The 19,316-nt window shown below is 54.6% G+C and overlaps 7 protein-coding genes across 7 annotated transcripts; 3 read left to right on the plus strand and 4 right to left on the minus strand.

Annotated features, from left to right (window-relative positions):
* Nucleotides 1-1,534: 1,534 nt before the first annotated feature.
* GLRG_04977 (POT family protein) lies at nt 1,535-3,569 on the minus strand (the record flags this gene model as incomplete). Its single annotated transcript, XM_008095662.1, has 5 exons — nt 1,535-2,217; nt 2,277-2,344; nt 2,395-3,214; nt 3,264-3,270; nt 3,321-3,569. The coding sequence occupies 5 exons, from the start codon at nt 3,567-3,569 to the stop codon at nt 1,535-1,537; spliced, it is 1,827 nt and encodes a 608-aa protein (XP_008093853.1).
* A 2,085-nt stretch (nt 3,570-5,654) lies between these two features.
* Nucleotides 5,655-6,373, minus strand: GLRG_04978 (ERG2 and Sigma1 receptor like protein; the record flags this gene model as incomplete). The annotated part of the gene is made up of 2 exons (XM_008095663.1): nt 5,655-6,019; nt 6,085-6,373. The coding sequence occupies 2 exons, from the start codon at nt 6,371-6,373 to the stop codon at nt 5,655-5,657; spliced, it is 654 nt and encodes a 217-aa protein (XP_008093854.1).
* Nucleotides 6,374-7,090: 717 nt separating this feature from the next.
* GLRG_04979 (exosome component EXOSC1/CSL4) lies at nt 7,091-7,831 on the plus strand (the record flags this gene model as incomplete). The annotated part of the gene is made up of 2 exons (XM_008095664.1): nt 7,091-7,555; nt 7,661-7,831. The coding sequence occupies 2 exons, from the start codon at nt 7,091-7,093 to the stop codon at nt 7,829-7,831; spliced, it is 636 nt and encodes a 211-aa protein (XP_008093855.1).
* A 1,731-nt stretch (nt 7,832-9,562) lies between these two features.
* GLRG_04980 (ribosomal protein L32) lies at nt 9,563-10,342 on the plus strand (the record flags this gene model as incomplete). Its single annotated transcript, XM_008095665.1, has 1 exon — nt 9,563-10,342. The coding sequence occupies one exon, from the start codon at nt 9,563-9,565 to the stop codon at nt 10,340-10,342; it is 780 nt and encodes a 259-aa protein (XP_008093856.1).
* Nucleotides 10,343-10,919: 577 nt separating this feature from the next.
* Nucleotides 10,920-12,542, minus strand: GLRG_04981 (TruB family pseudouridylate synthase; the record flags this gene model as incomplete). The annotated part of the gene is made up of 2 exons (XM_008095666.1): nt 10,920-12,394; nt 12,509-12,542. 2 exons carry the CDS (start codon nt 12,540-12,542, stop codon nt 10,920-10,922), a joined length of 1,509 nt encoding a protein of 502 aa, XP_008093857.1.
* Nucleotides 12,543-13,223: 681 nt separating this feature from the next.
* Nucleotides 13,224-15,490, plus strand: GLRG_04982 (uncharacterized protein; the record flags this gene model as incomplete). The annotated part of the gene is made up of 4 exons (XM_008095667.1): nt 13,224-13,494; nt 13,551-13,867; nt 13,920-14,072; nt 14,120-15,490. The coding sequence occupies 4 exons, from the start codon at nt 13,224-13,226 to the stop codon at nt 15,488-15,490; spliced, it is 2,112 nt and encodes a 703-aa protein (XP_008093858.1).
* A 943-nt stretch (nt 15,491-16,433) lies between these two features.
* Nucleotides 16,434-19,306, minus strand: GLRG_04983 (XPG domain-containing protein; the record flags this gene model as incomplete). Its single annotated transcript, XM_008095668.1, has 6 exons — nt 16,434-16,719; nt 16,777-18,221; nt 18,279-18,376; nt 18,440-18,774; nt 18,828-18,864; nt 19,300-19,306. The coding sequence occupies 6 exons, from the start codon at nt 19,304-19,306 to the stop codon at nt 16,434-16,436; spliced, it is 2,208 nt and encodes a 735-aa protein (XP_008093859.1).
* Between the last annotated feature and the right edge of the window lie 10 nt (nt 19,307-19,316).

Raw genomic sequence — 19,316 nt, forward strand, 5'->3', positions numbered from 1 at the left:
CATGACATGCTATTCACTACTTTCAGAGGAGTCGTCGTGTTGGGATGGTACGGGGACTGGAGATGTATAGCACTTTAAGCATCCGACACCTGCTACCCATGCTTGATACCCATCCGCAACGCCTCGCCCGCGAGGGACGAAGGCTTAGGTGTCGGTGGCGTTGCCAAGCTCTTCGTCCACTCGGGCCAGGCGTGGTTCTTGTTCAAAAACAGAACGTCCGTAGAGTTCAGTAAACCGTCTTTTGCAGAGCACATGGCATGATGTATGCGTTCCCGTTTGATAGGTGACGACATTGGCGGTGGCAACTCCCTGGATATCTGTTGCATTCGTACTTCCACTGCTGTGCTCAATAGTCGGTCCTTATACCTTTTCTACGTGTTGTTCTTTTGGGGACCTCCAAACAAGAGTGCGATGATGGCTTGGAATCAGAACCCTTCATACCTGCCGCGCTGGTATCATGGGTTGCAGAGTTAAGCCTAACCGCGACGCTTGTTTTTCCCAACTGCCTCAAAAGACGAATAACAACGCCCTTATCACGATGAGATGACCAGCACTATTATATTTACAGCCCTGCCTATCATGTCGCCAGTCGGGAGAGCGCGGTCAGGGCGCCCGCCCGCCCGCTTATCAGCCCGCCCGACTCGTTGAAATTACCCCCTGATAAGCCCACCCGTCACCCTCACGGACAGGTGAAAAGTTTTCGTTGGGATCGGTACCGTAATTAATGGAGGCTGACCTGGTTCCGTCTCTTGCAAAACGTATCCCGAGCTTAGAGGCGGCCCCTCTGATATCATACACGACCTCACCCCGTTCGCCTCTTCGCGCTCGGTGAAGAAGAGCGGGGACTCAGTACTCGGCCTGTTGACCTCCATACGAAGAGAGACAATGACTGGGGTCCGCTAAACCGCTGTTCATAGAGGCGAGGATGCTGGTTCGTGTTGAGGCCGAGTAGATCGATTTCTGTCACGGAGACCCCAGTTCTTCGGTCCGCCTAATATCGAACGCTTCTCTTATAACGCACAAGCTCGGTAGTGTTCAACCCCATGTCGGCATTTTGCCGCGCCGAATCGATCGGCACGGGGCGGCGTTGAGTTGGACTTGCACAGTTCCGTCTCCCAGGGACATCGCTTCTTCAGCCGAGTTTCTGCTGAGCAGGCGACAAAGTCGTTCTATTGCTAGAGCCCCGAGGATGGGACGTTCCACTTTGCAGACCTGCATTTGGCTGGAACGGAGTCAAGAGTCCTGGGTCCCTGGGACTCGTTCAGCTGAGCGCTGCGAGTGGACCGCTCTTCCAAACATCAACCAGGGCAAATGAAACCGACAAGGATAAGATAATTCAACAGGTAGATACAAAAAAACGAAACATGGTTGGAACATATTGCTAGCTTGTCGCAAGCAGTGAGGAATGCGATCCTTCAGCCCTTGTCAGGTACGTCTTATCGAGGGTCCTGCTTAAAACTAACGAATAAACCACAACAGTGTCTATTAACCAGCGAGATATTATAACACGCCTGAGCTACACAGTCAAGTAGTACTACCCCTTGATATGAGTACCTGGCTGTGACTCCTCGCCGGCAACGTCCTTCCCGACGTGGCCCTCGGGCAACTCGTTCATCTCGTCCTCGTCCTCGTCCAAGCCCCTGAACTGGATCCAGAAGATGACGCCCGCCACAGCGGCCAGCACGGCCACGATGCCGTAGTTCCACACCAAATACGGATCGGTGCTCAACGGCGTGAAGGCCTGCCCGAGCGCCGCCGAGATGGCGGACATGAAGAGCGCCACGGCCTGGACCATGGACCTCATGTTCCGCGGCGCCTTGCTGAACGCGTACTCCAGGCTGGTGATGCTCGCAAAGATCTCTGACAGCGCGATGAGGACGTACGCCCCAGTCTGCGCCCACACTAGGATATCGACGGGCGGGCAGGGGTCGCCGTTGGGCAGGTTCCCCGAGGCGAAGCTCCCGCACGCAGAGCGCTGATAGATGTAGTACTGCAGTACGCAGGCCCAGATCATGGCGGCGGAGCCGGTGAAGAAGCCAAAGGCGATCTTTTTGATGGGCGTGAAAGGGATTTTGAGCTTGCGCAGGGTCGGGTATAGGACGAGGTCGCAGAGGGGGATGAAGAGAATCAGCGCGATGGGGTCGAGGTTGGAGAGGATGTCGTTGGGGAGGCCGTTGAGCTTCATCGTGGCGGCCTGCGAGACGAGGTTGTTGTTGACTATGGGAGGGCATGTCAGGCACGTAGATAGGGTCCAGGTCGGGGGAGGGATGGCCTACGTTGATTGTAAGAAAGCCAGTAGATGGGATACCATGAGAATACGGCACAGGCCGCAAACCCACGACGTCTGCTAAGATCAGTACATCGTCGACAGAGAAAGGATAGGAAAAGACTCACAGCTCGTCAACCCAGGCATCGTCAAAGGTCATCCAATTCGGCCGAGTTGCGTGGGAGAAACTTGATGGCTTGACCGACTCCCAAAAGGTCCCGTCGTGCATGTTCTTCCACGTCCTAAAGGGGTTGATCGACCACCTTCCCCTCTGTGCGTAAAGAAACGTCCGAATAGCGGGCCCCAATACCGAGCCCGCGGGGGGCGTATGGCGATATCTGTCCTTCCCCCACCACATGACCAACGGGCACAGCGCCAGCATGCACGTCGGCAGCGTGAAGCTGAGCCAGAAACCCACAAACTTCTCGGCATACACCATCGAGATCTGTCCCACGAGCGCGCCGATGTTGATAAACAAGTAAAACCAGTTGTAGACCCTGTTGATCGTGATGGCCGGGTCGACGATAACCTTCTCCCCGGAGGGCAGTGTGCGGACGCTCAGATGCTCGATGTCGAGCTGCTCAATAATGAGCGGGTTGATGTTGGGCTTGAAGCCGCCGGTGGCGAATCCGATGGTGATCATACCGATAAGCAGAGCGGAAAGGGAGTTGCCCGCGGGTTTCGTAATGACGGGCGGGACGGCAGCGGCGATGAGGATACAGTGGCCGACCAGGTCGACAGCGATGGAGATGCAGATGGTCTTGTAGCGGCCCCAGTACTTGTCGGCGACCCAGGCGCCGAATAGGGGCATGAAGTACTGCCAGAACTGGTTGAAGGTTGTGATACCCGTAGAAGCGCGCTGGCCCATTCCCAGGGCCCCGGGCTGGCCATGGATAGCGGCGCCGGTTGTCGAGCCTGCCGGAAGGGGTTGCTGGATGAAGTTGGTGACTGGATATGGTTAGTACCGATCATGCGAGGGTTTTTGTTTCCTGGTCACACATACACTGCGTCAAGTCAGCAATTACAATTCTGAAATCGAGATGAGATGGCTTACAACGATGACGGAGCCATAATAGGAGAAGCGCTCGCACAGCTCGACAAAGGCGATGGTGAAGAGCTTGAACGGGACGTGATCAGACACTCGTCTGAGAGTGTGCAATTCCTCTTTTGTCGGCGCATCTGGTCGCGTCTGGGTTTCTCTCTTCTCATCCAGAGATACGTCTTGGCGAAATTTCATTTCATAGAAAGTCTCCCTGGGCTTAGTGCCCGGGTGAGAGTGTTCAATCGTGTCTCCTGCAGACATTGTGCCTGCGTTCTCGCTCCGCGATAACAAAATATGGTACAAATTTGCGGTCTTAGGACCATTGTGTCAGATGACCCAATGACGGTGGGCGCTCAACGGTATATATGGAGAGGCCTGGCCGGCTGATGTATGAAACACTGCGTTCAGAGCCATGCGAGAGACAGGGTTGGAAAGGGATCGATATCTTGGGGAAAAGGAGACGCCAAGGATAAGGATTGGCTCGTGAAGACATGGGGAGTCGAGTACGCAGGGATACTTGGGCGAGAGTAAAACGGCGAAGAATCGACGGTTGCGTAGCAATCGCGGCGGGGGAGGGGGAACACCACTCGGAAAGCGGCAGGTTTGGAGGCAAGTAGGCCTGAACTCAGGGGGCGAGTGTAGGAGACACCAGATGAGATGAGAACCAGATGGTCGGATTCCTGCGGTCTCCAACTTGGATTGCTGCGCACACTGTAAGAGGTTTCTTGACGACGCATAGAGTTTTGGGCAACGGTTGGTGATCTGGTGGTGTCGAGCTATATGGTCTTTCAACATTGGTTTTGGGCGCGTTGTCTCTTGCCAACAAGTATCTGGCCGTTCTGCGCCTTGGAAACGGGGGTTTGTTAAGAATTTTGAGTGGCTGCTGGAAGCAAATTTATACATAACATTTCTTTAAGACCTACTGGTAGCCTTGGCAGCCCTTTGGATCGAACCGGGTCATAACAAGCCGAAGGACTCTTACGGGCGCTGTGATGTTCTAGTCGCCTCTTTTGACACCTAGTTGTTTATGGACTGCGGCGGCGGATGAAGTTATTGAAGTGACGCCCTGCGAGTCAAGAGATTTGATAGAACCCTATGAGACCATACATAAAGAAGTCAACTGGAGTATTGTACTTACATATTCGCCTTCTCCAAGGCCGTTACAAAGTGCACGCTTGACCTTGTTCCTTGTCTCGTCTCCGGAGTCAGGATCAAGTAGCGTGACATTTGTTTTATGAAACCTTCCACGGCGCCTGGAATCTAAAGGCAGTTAGTTTGCAAGAGGTCGAGAGATAAGAAGCAAACTTGCTTTTCAAGTGTTTCACGTTCATCGCATCTTGGGTATCCGCAAGAGAGTACCCTAACCTCCATGGCCTGAGCTTTGAATCGCATTAGCAGATCGCATCAGCATGACGCCTGGGCTATTGCGCGCAGGATGGAGTACAAACATAGTAGGCTGGACAGCTAGAACGCCTCCATCCATGCGGAAAATATCTCTACCAGATCTTATACGAACTGGAAAATATAGCTAAAGAAACGAATGACGGGCCGTAGGTATTCCCAATGTCTGACCGAGTCTCTGGTCGTCCTATCTCTGCTTTTGTGTGATCGGTCTCTGGACTCTCAGGTCAATGCTAGCCGTTAGGTTTTGTCAAGCTGATATATTGGTTTTGTCAGAGACACGAGGTCGAGTCCCGGTTGTAAAATGAATGGTTGTTTCTGTATACCCTGCAACATATGCTGGAGTTCGGCAACATGCCAAGCTTTAGTCGGGCCCCGGCGTCTTGCCCCGGTTCGCGGAGTGCTTAGCCGTTGATGTGGAGTCGAACGACGTTGATATCGGGTACAGCCCTCCGAAACTATATGATTTGCCGAGGGAATGTAAATCTGGGCCAGGTGGAAAGTCTTTGAGTACTTACCAGATGAGATGTTGGTTGCGTGCTTGCGTGATATCCAAGACAGGGGTCTCACGTGGAGTCGTCCTCAGAGTTGTAATTGAGACCGTCACGCAATTGGTTCGCCGGTTAGATGCATGTCTCTCACCTGCAACTACAACGCTTCAAGTGCAGCCTCACCGACACGTACTGCCGGTATTCGAAGCATCGACAAAATAGTCCAGGTAGAGGTGGCTTTGCCGTCTGCTTGGCATTATTGAGTAGTAATTCAGATAAGCGTTCGGAGCGACCGAACTGTGAGTTCGAAGTGAGAGCAGCGATAGCCGTAGCTCAACATATATGGCTTATAATAGGCCTAATTTCCTCCTCATCTCGGTCATTTGAATCCGTCCGCAAAGATCGTGACCAGAGCCGTCCTCTTCACGCCTCCTAATCATAATCTCCACCTCCTTTAGAACTTGCCCTTAAGCAAGTTGGCAATCATCTCGCGGCCAGTAATGCGCGTGGTCTTCCACAGGGTAGGGAAGTCGAGAGTGCTAGACAAGCCATCGGCAAAGCCAAAGAAAAGCATGGGTGGGATCCAGCCGCGGGCGTACTCAAGGGCAAAGCAACCTTCGTCCATCTTGTACTGCTTGACGTCGCCGCGGCGCAGGTGGTGGACGGTGCCCTGAGGGTAGACCTCAGCCTCGTAGGCGCCGGGGACGTAGGCAAGCTGGGTGCCGTAGAGGATGTTGAAGTAGTCGTCGGCGGTGTGGCGGCCAGTGTGACCCTCGGTCCCGATGGCAGTGCCAAAGACAATGAGGTACTCGGTGATGCCTAGAACAGGACGCGTAAGTATATCACGATTGGCAGAAGACTACAAGGAGTGCGACGTGACTTACTGGCATGGATGATGTACATGGCGCCCATAGCACCGCCGGCGTTGTTAAAAACCCATTCCTCGTCGAGGTTGACGTGCTTGGGGTTAATGCCGTTGAGCTCGGTCACGATGTAGTTGACGACAGACCGGGTGTCGTTTCCGTGCGCTGCAATGGCACGCTTGGAGAGGTCATGCAGGTGCTGGTGGTCGAAGATGTAGAACTTCTCCAGGTTTTTCTCGAGGAACATGTAGATGGGCGTCAGCAGACCGATCCACAGCGCCAGTGTAAACAACCGGCTGAGGGACGCCATTTTGATAGTTGAAGAGTCTAAATCACACAAGATGGGATCCGAGGGGGAAAAAAAGAAAAAGAAAAAAGGAATGTGATGGCCCAATTAGCAGTAAAATGTGGGGAGTAGGAGGAGGAGGAGGAGGTGCGGAACTGGGGGAGTCTTGCGACGGAAGCACCGGCGATATTTAAGAAAGCTTGGTTGAGCTCCAGCGAGAAACCGTCGCATCGCCATTTGTTTTGGTTGAGGATTGGACCCTGCATTTTGATCCTTCAAGGATCTTTCTGCCTTGCGCCACCGCCTGCTTTCCATTGACCTGACAGGGTCTAGTGTACCTGAGCACTCCGTACCTACCCGACCTTAGTAGGTAGGTACGGAGTACTAGGTATTAGGTTCCACTAGCTGCAGCTGTCCGGGTAGCGGGGCCCCGGGCAGCACCTCTCTCGTCCATCCATCCATACGGCAGGCGGGTTGCGGGACCGCATCATTGAAAATTTCGGACATTCGGGTTTTCACGACACCATAGCAACGGGACCGACTTTCAGAGCTCAGTCTTACACACGGAGCTGACGAGGTTCTCAACGGGGGTCAACTCATAACTCGCTTACTCGTTTTTCCGTCATCTCCACCTCGCCTCTTGCGACAACAGTTAGCAGGTGCGAATACGACATCCACCCAGCTCTCAGTCTCACACACGTCATACACGCACATACACACACACACACACCTACGTCCAACATGGCCACGGATGAAATCCCCCAGACCGCTGTGCCGGGCAAGATCCTAGGCCCGACGACGCGGTACGCCGCCGGCCCGGGCACGCACGTCTACAACGGCAACGTCGTGGCCTCGCTGCTGGGCGACGTGACGGTGACCCCGTCGGCCAAGGCCCAGACGGGCCTCACGAAGCGCCTCAACCGCATCACACAGCTGTCGGCCGACGAGTTGGCGACTATCTCGGTGGCGCGGCGCGGCACTAGCAAGAAGCGCGAGGTGCTTCCGGACGTCGGCAACATGGTACTATGTCGTGTCGTGCGCTTGATGCCCAAGCAGGCCATCGTGACAATCCAACAGGTTGGTGATACGGTGCTGCAGACCGAGTGGCAGGGCGTCATCCGTTCGCAGGACGTGAGGGCGACGGAGAAGGACAAGGTCAAGATCTACGAGAGCTTCAAGCCGGGCGATGTGGTGCGGGCCCAGGTGGTAAGTTTTTTTCTCCTTTTTTTTTTTTTGTTCCTTTCCCTTCTCTCTCGCTTGTCCATGATGACATGTGACGAGAGTACGTAGATGGCTGACTTGGAGTGACAGATCTCTCTGGGAGATCAGGCGAATTACTACCTCTCCACCGCGGCCAATGAATTGGGCGTCATCATGGCCACTAGTGAGGCTGGCAACGACATGGTGCCGGTGAGCTGGAAGGAGTACAAGGACCCGGAGACGGGCGTCGGAGAGCCGCGCAAGGTGGCCAAGCCGAACTGACGGGGCCGGCTCTCAGCTATCCGCAACTCGGCGCAGAGCCACTTGGGCAGCGCGACGAGCAGGCCTACTGGGCCCTGTACCGAGTCGAGGGTTCTCGGAAACAAGAAGCAAGGCAATAGAGTCTTCAGCTCTGCCTCACCAACGAGGCTGAGGTGTTTCCGCTGCCGAGCAGGGAGGAGCCCTTGTGGCGTTTCGAAACGGGAGTCCGGGCATGACGACCATGAAAGCGGGTTCCGCTGGCGGTTTCAGGACCTAGAGCCAAGCCAAGGGCCGGCTTACCGGGCGCGTAACTGCCACCCGGACAGGCGCAGCCTTCTTATATTTCTTCTGAAGCTGCTACTGCATGACATTTCGACGAAAATAGAGCAAAGATCAACCACCAACGGTCGTCCGGATAGAGATGACGTCTGCAGGAGTACTCTTCGCGTGCATTGTGGCAACAGCATTGAGCACCCGAGGTCAAAGGGCTGCTTGATGGGCAGTCCGACGTGGGAGCTTATTCATGCAAGGGTGACGATCGAGAGGTGTCACAAACTGGGAATGGGTTTTTGACGCAAGGATGGGCTAGCGTAGGGAGGACAGGAAGACAGGAAGATAAAACAAACAAATAAAAATAAAAGGCCGCCGGAGGTTTGCAGTCGTCGAACAGGACAGTACATCACCGCCCATCCATCAGCCCTAACTTGCCGTTCCCGTCATGACACGGACGATATGGATACACATAGCCAGACATTCCGCAGTTGGCCTTGCCTTGGAATTAAGTAATGGTCCAATCGGTCACAGAACGGTCAAGCTTTTTCTTTTTTTGCAATGGACGGTTGCGGCCTGCCAAAGACAAGAGACTTGAGAAATGAAGAATAATTAAGCAATATTGGGAAAGCTCATCGGCCATTCCCACCTCCTTCTTCTCTCCCTGCCGCCTTGGTAAAAAAAGCGGTGCAACCCAAGAGGACGCTGGAACGCGGGAGTGGAGCGATTCTGTCCCATTTGTGTCGCCCAAATTGGGGTTTACGCGCCCAATCGTCGTCTGACGCCGTTTATGGCATCCCCCCGGGGCTATCCGCCGCTCCGCCCGTTTGGAATCCCCCCCGGTCTTCTCATAGATGTGCCCCAATTCCCACCACGAAAGCAAGGAGGCGCAGTGAACCCGTTCGCGTCGTGGGCTTTCCCCCTCGTCACGAAGGGGACTACCCAAAAGAGGTGGTGGTGTCACACATTAAAATCGGTGGCTAAGGTGGCATGTGGGCGTGATTTCAGGCAGATGAGTTATTTCGCTCTCACTCTCTCCCTCCTTTCGAATCCGAACACACTCTTGTTTCTCCTCCGCCGACATCTTACTTTCCCTTGCTACCAGAGACGTTCGGATGCACAACTGGCACAGCAGCTGAGACGATTCTTCTTTTTTTGTTCTCCAAAGCTCAAAGCGCAACAAAACACCACCGCATTTTTCGGATATAGGAACCTCCCGCTTGCTATGTACATATAATCGTTCGCCTGTCACTGCCACACCTCGGAACCCCAAACGACCTCCACGAAGCTGTGGCACCTCGACGTCACACCTCTCAAACACTAACTCCCCGCTTTGATTGCCTCACGACTCGACCGTAACTTAAAATAAGCTTGAACCTCCTCCCCGTTCACCGGTTGCGTGTCCTCTCGGAGAGCCGTCCTAGTCCCCTCCTTTCACAAATACAACATAGTTGTAGCGACAACCCAGCCAAACCACAAGCCATGAGCGCAACCATGACCATGACTGCCGCTGTGCCTACACCGCCGCCGACATTGTCTCTCTCGACGGACCGTTCCGAGCAACACTCCTGCCCCAGCTGCGGCGTTGTCATCGAGCCCCCGCCCGCACTTCTCGAAGCGCAGTCCCGCATCGCCGACCTCGAGGCCCAGGTCCGCCTGCTGAACCAAAAGGCCGCCGCCGCCATCGACCGCTGGGCCGACTACGAAGACGAGCTCACACGACTGCGCATCGCCGCTTCCCAGACCTCCACGTCCCCTTTCGCCGTCATCTCCGCGCCCGCTCCGACCCCGTCGCCCACACGCACGAGCTTCCTCTCCGGCGGCGCAAACAGGCTATCCCAGCTCCTCAGCCCGCGCGGCATGAAGTCCACACCGAACCTGCGCGCCCCGTCACCGCCGGCGGCCGGCACGGACAACCCGGCGTCGACGGATGACCTCCGCGAGGCGCTGAGCAGGGAACAGAACCTCCGCCTAGCGGCCGAGAGCCGGCTCAGCACGACAAGCCAGGAGGTTGAGGAGCTGAGCGTGAGCCTGTTCGAGCAGGCCAACGAGATGGTCGCGAAGGAGCGGCGGGCGCGCGCGAGGCTCGAGGAGCGGGTCGAGACACTCGAGAAGCGAGACCAGGACAAGCTGCGGCGGCTGGAGCGGCTCGAGGGCGCCGTGGGGAGGATCGAGAGGGTGCGCTCGCTGTTGGGGGATATGAACGCCAAGGACGCGGCCGTGAGAGAGGCTGCGGAGCAGAAGAGGGCGTCGCAGCCTTGACGAGAAGGACCTGGGCGTCGGAGCTGACGGGTGGACGGTGCATCACAGTGTGAAGGCCTGCGAGGCTATTTCTACGACGAAACGACTAGCATATTGGGCGCAATCTTTGGCAAAGCCTTCTTTGATACCTACGGACGGACAAATGGAAGGGGGCGGGCAATCGGAGGGACATTTTGGCATAACAGAGCTGGAGTAACATATCAATAAAACGGACAGTTAGTGGAAGATTGCGTACTCAAATCACGATTTGAAAAAGGAAAAAAAAAAGAAAAGAAAAAAGAGGAAGACTAGCCACATAATCAGGTACCTGTAACACATCCTCTCTTTAATATCTATCGACGATCAGCCGATCAACAACAAGCAGACCCTTTCTTTCTCTCTTTCTTTTTCTCTTTCCTCTTGGTGCCAGAGAATACTGCCCCAAGCCTGTCCGCAATGCTTTCGGGCCATACCAAATGGAGCCTCCGTACGCCGTGTCCTTGTCCCAGTTACAGTTGAGCAGCTCGAATGTTTTTTTAGTACCACTGTCTTCGCCGTCCCCGCGCGCATCTTCCATCCGTCACAGCCCCAGGCTAAGTTAGTCCTGGAAGCCCTCCCATTCGATTTCTTCAGGCTTCAGTTTCTTCTTTGTGTCAGCTGCCTTCACCTTGGGAGAACCCTCTGGGAAAGACTTGAGCGAACCTTTGGGTGATGTGTTGGGCGATCCCTTAGCCTCCTCCGTCCTTGCAACCTTGGAGGCAGGTGCCTCATCTCCCGAGCTGGAGTTTCTTCTCTTCCTGTCATTTTCGTCGCTCTTGTCTACCTTCTTATTATCCTCCCATTTGCGCTTTCTGTCCTGCTTGCGGCTCTGGTTCTGTTGCTCCTGGTTGTTCTGTCGCCTCTGGGGCCCCTGGGGCGCTCCGTTGGGGTACTTCTCGGACCAGGCGGTCAGCATCTGCGTCACCTTGGGACCCCAGACTTGTTCTCCCTTGAGTAGATCCTCGTATTCCAGGCAGTTGTCAGTGCGGACCTCGAAGTCGCCCTGTCGCGAGCGCTCCAGTTCCGCCATCAAGCCCGCCGAATTGACCTTGGCGCCGAGGTCGTGGCAGAAGCTACGCACGTAGAATCCAGAGGTGACAGTCATGCGGATCCGGGCAGCGGGCGGTCCCTTGTCGGTCCAGGGAAACGGCTCGTCGGCGGACGGAGGCGGGGGAATGAGATTGGAGCCCTTGCCGGCTGGGAGCTGTCCCAGGGCACCGGACATAAGGGCCGGGTTCTTGGGCGGCTTCTGTTTCTTGGCGGGCTTATCACGGATAAGGCCGTCTTGGCGCTCCTCGAACTTCTTCTTAACAGTCTCATGCTCGGACAGGGCCCTTTCTTCCTCCTTCTCCTCATCAGGAGTCAGTTTACGGCCGGACCCCTGCTGCTTCTCCACTCGCCAGACCTGCTCGGCGAGGTTCTTCTCGGCAGCCTCTGCCTCCTCCGTAGGCCATCTGTAGTTGTGCGTGCCAGGCTCGTACCACTCGACCATTTCAAGCTCCGTCACCTCGACCTCTCGTCCTGCGATTTCTCTAGGGATGGCCTTGCCCTCGCGAGCGTACTCGTACAAGGGCTTGCCCTCCATCTTGAGTGCCGAGTACAGAGGCGGGATCTGCTGAAATTTGCCCCGGAAGTCGCCCAATGCCTTCTCGACATTGTCTCTCGTGATCTCGTCGTATTGCCGTCTGCTCAATATCCTGCCGACGCGGTCGTAGGTGTCTGTGCTTGCGCCGAAGAGAACGACCGTCTCGTAGGTCTTTTTGCAATCGAGGAAGGAGCCAAGGGACTTGGTTCCCGATCCGACGCCGAGAATGAGCACGCCAGTCGCCAATGGGTCGAGAGTCCCTCCGTGGCCCATCTTCACGCGCGAATCCCTCTTAACGGCCCGACGACGCTTCCATTCGGCCTTGGGCTCACGCATCTTGGAGGCGAGGTCCTTTTCAATCAGCGGCTTAAACAATGCTGAAGGGTTCATTTGCGTCTGGCAATCGCGGATCACCTGCGCGGAGCTCATGCCGTACGGCTTATTGATGGCTGGTAAAAAATAGCACGGTTAGCTGTCTATAAGTCGCATCGCGCTTGGAGGCGTCGCGAGAGAAGAAAATGAGGCAAGTGGAGGACGAAGGAAAGCAGGGAGTCGAAACTTACCGAAGACGCCCTCGAGTACGGTGTCTTTCGCCATCTTCCAGAGACTGAAGGAAGCTCGCATACACTCGACGGAAGGGTACGTAGTATGGGAGAACGAAAGGAAGGAAAGATCCGGTGAGGTGGGTGCGGCCGGCCTACTCTTTACCTTCTTCGCTTTTGCGCTTCGGTTTGCGCTTCTCTACATGCGTTTTTTGGTAAATTTTTTAGGAAGGGGACGTTCCGGCGTTTCTTATCGGCTTATCCATTGGCTAACAAATGACTAAACCCCTGTGCGCTTGGCCTGAGACCCAGCAAGTTCCCTGCGCTAACAACGAGTCGCGCTACATTTTCTGGCCAGCTCCAGTGGGGGCCTCAGAAGCGGTGGCCGAGTCTGCCCCCGCATCAGGACATCTGCCCCAAGCCGAGGGAAAGTGGCGCTGTCGCTGGTGCATTGAGTTGCAGCACCCTCGCGCTTAGACTTTAATGGATTTCAGGTCGCGTTCGCGTGCTTCCCTTCCCGCCCATGCACCGATCGCCGCCATCGTGGCTCGTCGCAACTGCACCCGTCGCCCCCCACAACAACAACACTTCAATTCAGTTGACCTTCCACCTCCCGGCTCAAGCCTGCAGATATACAAACACGGTACTGCTTAACCCGCTGCATGCACGTGCATGCTCGTGGTTCTTCTACCTCACATCCTTCCGAGAAAAGGCAGGAGCCTAGGCCGTTGTCACTATGGTCGGACGACGACGCAAAACGTCGGACTCGACGACGGACACTCTCGACTATGATGGCCGAGTCTTCGCCCCAGAACTACGCGTACTCAAGAAACATGAACCCAAATTAGACGATCAGGAGGAGACGGCGATGTTGCAGACTTTTGTTCTGGAAGACGCCATTGTTTGCGACAAAACAGGCAGCCCCGTTGAGCTATTCAATGTCAATACCCAAGGCCCATTTATTGTCCGCGGTCGGGTGGTCATCGAAGACTGGCAGAAGTCGAGAGGTAAGTTTCACTGCATCGGGATACTTACAGCGATTTCAAAGGCTTACTTTTTGCAGCCGTCAAGCCCTCTACGAGAACAGCCCTGATCGAAACCCGCCATTGCACCCGCTATGCAATCGGCGTCAACGACAACGGCTACGGCGCTTGGGCTGGGGGCCAAGCAGGCTGGTATGAAATCAGACCCCCGTCACCAGCCTACAGAGAAATCTTCGATCACACCATTGAGGGTGTCTCGATGTACTACGAAATCCTGGACATCATCGAGAAGCACATGGAGGCCCAGGAAGCAAAGCACGGGAAGAAGGAGTGGAAGAAGAAGGCAAACAGAATAGCCGCCCACGGTCAACTTAGCATCGAAACGTTGCTCTTCAGAGTGGGTTTTCTACTGAAACTATCCCACCGACGAAACCTGACATGAGCTGCAGTATGCTGTCGCCATGGGCGATGGCGCTACTTACGACGAGGTGATCGCGCGCTGTGACGACCATGCCCACTTTCTCCTATCTCACTTTTATGAAGATGCCGAAATGGACTGGTCTCCCACTGTATTCTTTAAGTGGATGACTAAGAGACACCCGGTAAGTATTTCCTTTGCGATTCGGGGAGCTGTGCTTAACTAGTCTAGGAAATACACGCGAAAATCCTGGAGCTGAGGAAGAAGAAGTTGGAAGCAATGACTCCCAGCCCCCCCTTAGCCGAGGGAGCTGAGCCAGCGGCCCAGCCAATCGCTTCCGATGAACCTCCCGCACAGAAAGTTCTCTCGAAACGGAGACAGAAAAGCACGTCGTCAGAAAGCAACGGCAGCACCCACCGGGTTGACACGCACGATTTTGCTTTGTCAAAGCGAGATGTCAGATCGAGATCGAGGGGAAAGACGAAGACGCAGTCGCGAGGTCCCCCCCTTGTTGTCGAGCCACCAGTGGATGCAATGGATGTGGACGACATTCCCAAGGTCCTACCCCAGACGGAGCTTTTTGAAGTGGCTCACGACCGCTTCAACGTAGAAGCTCTTCTTGAAGGTATCGAAGAAATCAAGCCTGAACTCGGCCCATTGAATGCTGTAGCATTCCCAAAGGTTTCATCCAAGATTTACTATCGGTATAAGATCAAGGTATACCTTGGGGCATCTGACATCATCAAATACTACGCAAAGGAGCTGATCGAACGCCTGGACGAGGACGAGTGGGCCGGTTCTGGGTTCTGGAACACCCTCAAGGAAGCTGCCAAAGGCCCTCGTATCACCCTTGAGCACGTCAAAGTGGAACAGATCCCCGACAGTCTCGTCCGGCGAAAAGCAACTGCAATCACAGTGTCAAAGCCTCGTGGCCAGAGCGATGCTGAGAAAGGCGCGGTCGTTGCAACTCCGCCACCAAGACGTGGTGGTCGCCCAGCAGGCAAGATGTCAGGTCTTCGCCTCGCCGGCACCGGCGGTAAGCGACGCTTCGACCCGGATGAGACCCCCGAGTCCGTCTCACGGAAGGCGGCGAAGACATACCATGGCTACGACTCTGAGACGGAAGAAGCCATGAACGGCGGTAGTCGCCCTGGCAGTGAAGGTGATGAACCCTCTGTAAACTCCACGGACTCGCTCGCAGCTTTCAAGGCCGTTGTTCGAGCCGAGAACATCCCCACCACGATTCCAAAGGGACCCAATGGCACCTGGGTTTGTGATGAGGACGATTGCGACTTTGTTGAGCGCGATCCCGAATCCGAGGACGGCCGCGAGAGAATTCACCAACACATGCAGGATATCCACTATCAGGAGAGCGAGGATCAGGTTGAGCGTATCAGCCTCGCAGTGACTGAAGGTGGCAAGAACCGCCTCCCCATTGAGTATTCCCCCCCGCTCCCGTCTTCTGATTTTAGATATACATGCCTATTAGGCGATCAGGGCGAAGTTTCCCCGTTTTGGGAGTCAGGTCCAAGTGGGTCAACTACCAGCGGAACTACACTGTCGTCCCAAGCCGTCTCCAACTCTGCTTCGGGGCCACGATGACATTTCGCCCGGCACATGGGATTTCATTCCAAATAGTCTCCATAAGCGCTCTGGATGGAAGTTTTCTGACATTTTGTGCAACTCCAGCCACCTCCTCGAGAAAATTCGCCAGATGGGCCAGAAGATCCAGACGAAGGAAGAAATCAAAATCTACAACGTGTCAGTCCCTCAGCCAATCAAACGACGGTTGATTACTTGAGCACATCTTCTTTTCGCCACTATTTCGATACGGCCGGCCTTCACATATGAAGGTAGGAATCAAGGGACGAGTATACCATAGGCATGAACGGCGTTTGGGTGGACATAGCGTTGTATCTTCAGTTTGACGTGGATAAATAGATGGCCGGCACTGGGTGTGGAGTGTCAGGTACGGCCTTGCCTACGATGCCGATTTGACATTCGGCCCATTGGCTGTACATACTATAGGCCCCGAAAATGGATACCATTCACAAGACATTACTTAGGTGTATAACCCACTTTCAGCAGGATCTCGTGCATGCTTCATCGTACCGGCTCAACAATGCCCGGAGACAAATCCAGGGGGGGCAGCCACTTCGCATTTGTCAGGCTAGATATATCTCTGGCTCACCTTGCTACCCGTACAGTCTGTCCAGTCCTCGACGTTGACTACGGACACCTTAGACGCACACGATGACAGTTGTCCAGGCTAAGTCTGTTTCTATTCCTCAGATACAGAACATCTAACCTACGGCTTTATGAACTTATAATGCAAACCTCATGTCTGTCTGGACCCAGCAGCAAGCCTTGCTCCGCACCCCAGTCCCTCTCGGGCTATATATGGACCACCAATTGCCTCATATTCCGCCCCTGGGAGGGAACCATGCCGCCAGGCAGTGGCAGCTCGGCGTGCTTCGTGCTGTCCAGAACCCCGTTTGCTTTTTGATTCTCCAACGCCACGCTACAAGGCCAGATACCTTCAGCCCTAGAACCGTCTCTGATCCAGATACTTGCTTGCTGTTGACCACACAGCCTTGTCGGTTGCTGAGACCTCCTTGTTGAGCGTTTGCACACCCTTGTGGATAGCCTCAAAGAATGCAAACGCCAATTGCACATCATCCTTGAAGTTGGTGGCAAAAGGGAAGAACTTCCCAGGGAAATCCTCGATTCTGGCCTGGCGCTTCTCCACGCTCTCGCTGGCAGGAAGCTCGTCCATGAGCGTCTTTACCGCGATGCCGAGAGCGATGTCGGGGTTGTGAAGGAATGGCAATCTAAAGCAGGTGAGCGGCTGAGGTGGAGGTAGAGCTTTTTGGGGGAAGGGGGCTTACGCTTGGCTGATTTGCAGGTAATCGTCTCGATCTCTCTTCGACTGGGCATACAAGAACATGGATGCCACAATAGCCTCTACAAGATCACGGTCCGCCTCACGGACTGCAGTAGAAAGTGACCGGAACAGCAGAAGATTCTTGTTGAGAGGGCCGGTATATCCGTTGGATTCGTGGCGAAGCTTCAATAGCGTGGCGCAACGACTAATGAGAAGGATACTCGCCTTATCATCGTCGCTGCCAGCCATTGGGGCGCCATTGAGTTCCTCGTGTCGGTGGCGCGAATTGAGCACGTCGTGTCTGATAAGCTCGAACGCAGTCAAGATAGCCTCAAAAATGTTGAGGCCCTCGGGGACCTGCAACTCCTTAAGTGAGTCCTTCATTGCCCAGATTGCGCTAGCAACGGCATTGCCCCAGTTGGTGAGGGTATGCGTATCATCCACGTATCCACGAAGATGAAGGAATCTCCAAATGGTTACTGCCGTGATGTTCTGGAGAGAATCGATGCCGCCGATACGTTTCTTGTCCTTGGGGAAAGTGCCCTTGACAAAGTCTGGGAACAGTAACGCAAGAATCTCGAAAGCGATAGAACCAGGGGGATCGGCAACATCATCGGCAACAATTTTGAAGGAAGTTTCCTTCACATCCCAAGTGGCGGCGCGCTGAGACGGAGACGGCTGAAGGGACTTGTTGATCTGGTAAGAGAATTTGTCGTCAAACCAAACTTTCATAGTGATGGGGTTGTGCTGCAGGCCGCGATGAAGGCGAGGGATAAGCAATGCAATGCTTTGCTCTTTAAGAGGAACGATCTGGTTGGTAACCAGCTTTCTGTACTGCTCCGATGCGACACCGTCTAGGGTTGGCGTTACGACGATTCGACTATGTGTTATATAATCGAGAACACGAGAGCCAATTAGACCAGTATTGAGATAGTGAAACAGTTCTCCGGGCAGCTGCAGTCCGAGATACTCGTGGTTGTCTCTTGTGATGTGGTCGAAATCGTTAACTTTGATCTCGCCATCCTCGGCAATGTAGATGAAGTGATTGACCGCCATTTTGGCTTGTCTGTACTTATCCAACCAGTTGGCGTCTTGCTTCTTGAGGATATCGCCATAGGAGCTGCAGGCCGACTGTACAGATTTTTCTGATGCTCTGAGCAGATTCACAGCGTCGTTTATCGTGAACGGCTGGCGCGGGTTAAGCGATGTGTCCTGGAGTGGGGGGAAGGGTGGCAGAAATGAGGTCCCCGTCATAAGGAGGGCGTCGCCGAGCATGCCTTCGCTAATATTCAGCGACCGAAGGAGGTTCCTTTTGGAAAGCGACGTCACGGTCTTCGCCTCCCAATCTATTGTGCGGATCAGTGTGTCCTTGATCGGGTACAGAAGCAGCTCCTGCGAACCCATGACGGCAGCACATTGGTCTGAGTCGATCATGTCGAAGTAGGCAAGCTGATAAGTGGGCCATTAGAGTCGAATATGCCATGTCTCAGTAAGAGTTGAACATACCTGAGCTGATGCGTTGTATGGAGGGACAAGGAAGTGAAGATCGTTATCCTTCAGAATCGACTTTAACAATGGGTAGAGATTCTGGATGCGGTAGGCGCCTGGTAAACCATGGTCAGCTCAGCATAATCCCTCCAGCATCACATCATAGCAGCAATGCGTACCACTGTTGGCACCAAAAGAATCGACAGCCTGCTGAGCCTCGCTGTTGAAGTACAAGTTCCAGGCAGCATCCGTCTTCTGATTGGCGGCCCTTCCGCGCTGAACAGCAACTTCCTCCTGGCCAGTTACGGACTGGCCGTCGAAGACGAAGAAGGGAACGATCTTGTGGGCCTTCCATTGGTCGATATCGGCTCGAAGATGGTGTTCGATGCCAGTCATGCCACCGAGGGCGGGCAGAAGCGGTTCGTGGAAAGGGGGGGTGTCGAGAAAGAGTTGGAGGTAGTATGTCGCATCGACGGCGATCGCGCAATCCTCGAGCTCGGAGACATCGTGAGTCCTGGTTCAATGCTTTAGCTGAGATGTCGCAGGTGGGGGCGCAGTCCAGCTTACGTTGCCTGGCCATTGATCCAAGCGTCCTCCACAAGGCCTGTCGTACTCGGTCAGTAAGGTTCCATGGTACGAGGTGCAAAATGCAAAGGTGCGATGTAGAAGCGCTGGAGGCGGAAGGAGGAGCTGGAGGTCCTGGGCGATGTCGTCTCGTTGACCAGGAATTCGGAGGTGGTGAGGTGTCAAGTTCCCGAACGGACGGACAGGTTGGATGTGCAGCTTCCAGAGCAGCAATGCCAGCCACCAAGGCAAAGGCTTGGTCCTTCTCAAATGATAAAAGTACACTTCGTAGGGCTCCAACTCATGTATGAACTCGAACGCCTTCTAGTGCGAGAAGAAACAGGTATGACGCAGGGCAATCTTGAAGGCATGTGACGGCTAGGCTCGGGGTTGGGAGGAGCAGTTTGCACAGTAGACGGCCAGCGCATCGCGGGGTAGGAAGTTCGGGAGGGTGGATGAGAGAGAAGAGACTCACAAGGCATCTTGTCGGGC

Source organism: Colletotrichum graminicola, assembly GCF_000149035.1.
Source record: "Colletotrichum graminicola M1.001 genomic scaffold supercont1.16, whole genome shotgun sequence".
In the NCBI taxonomy this organism is placed as follows: domain Eukaryota; kingdom Fungi; phylum Ascomycota; class Sordariomycetes; order Glomerellales; family Glomerellaceae; genus Colletotrichum; species Colletotrichum graminicola.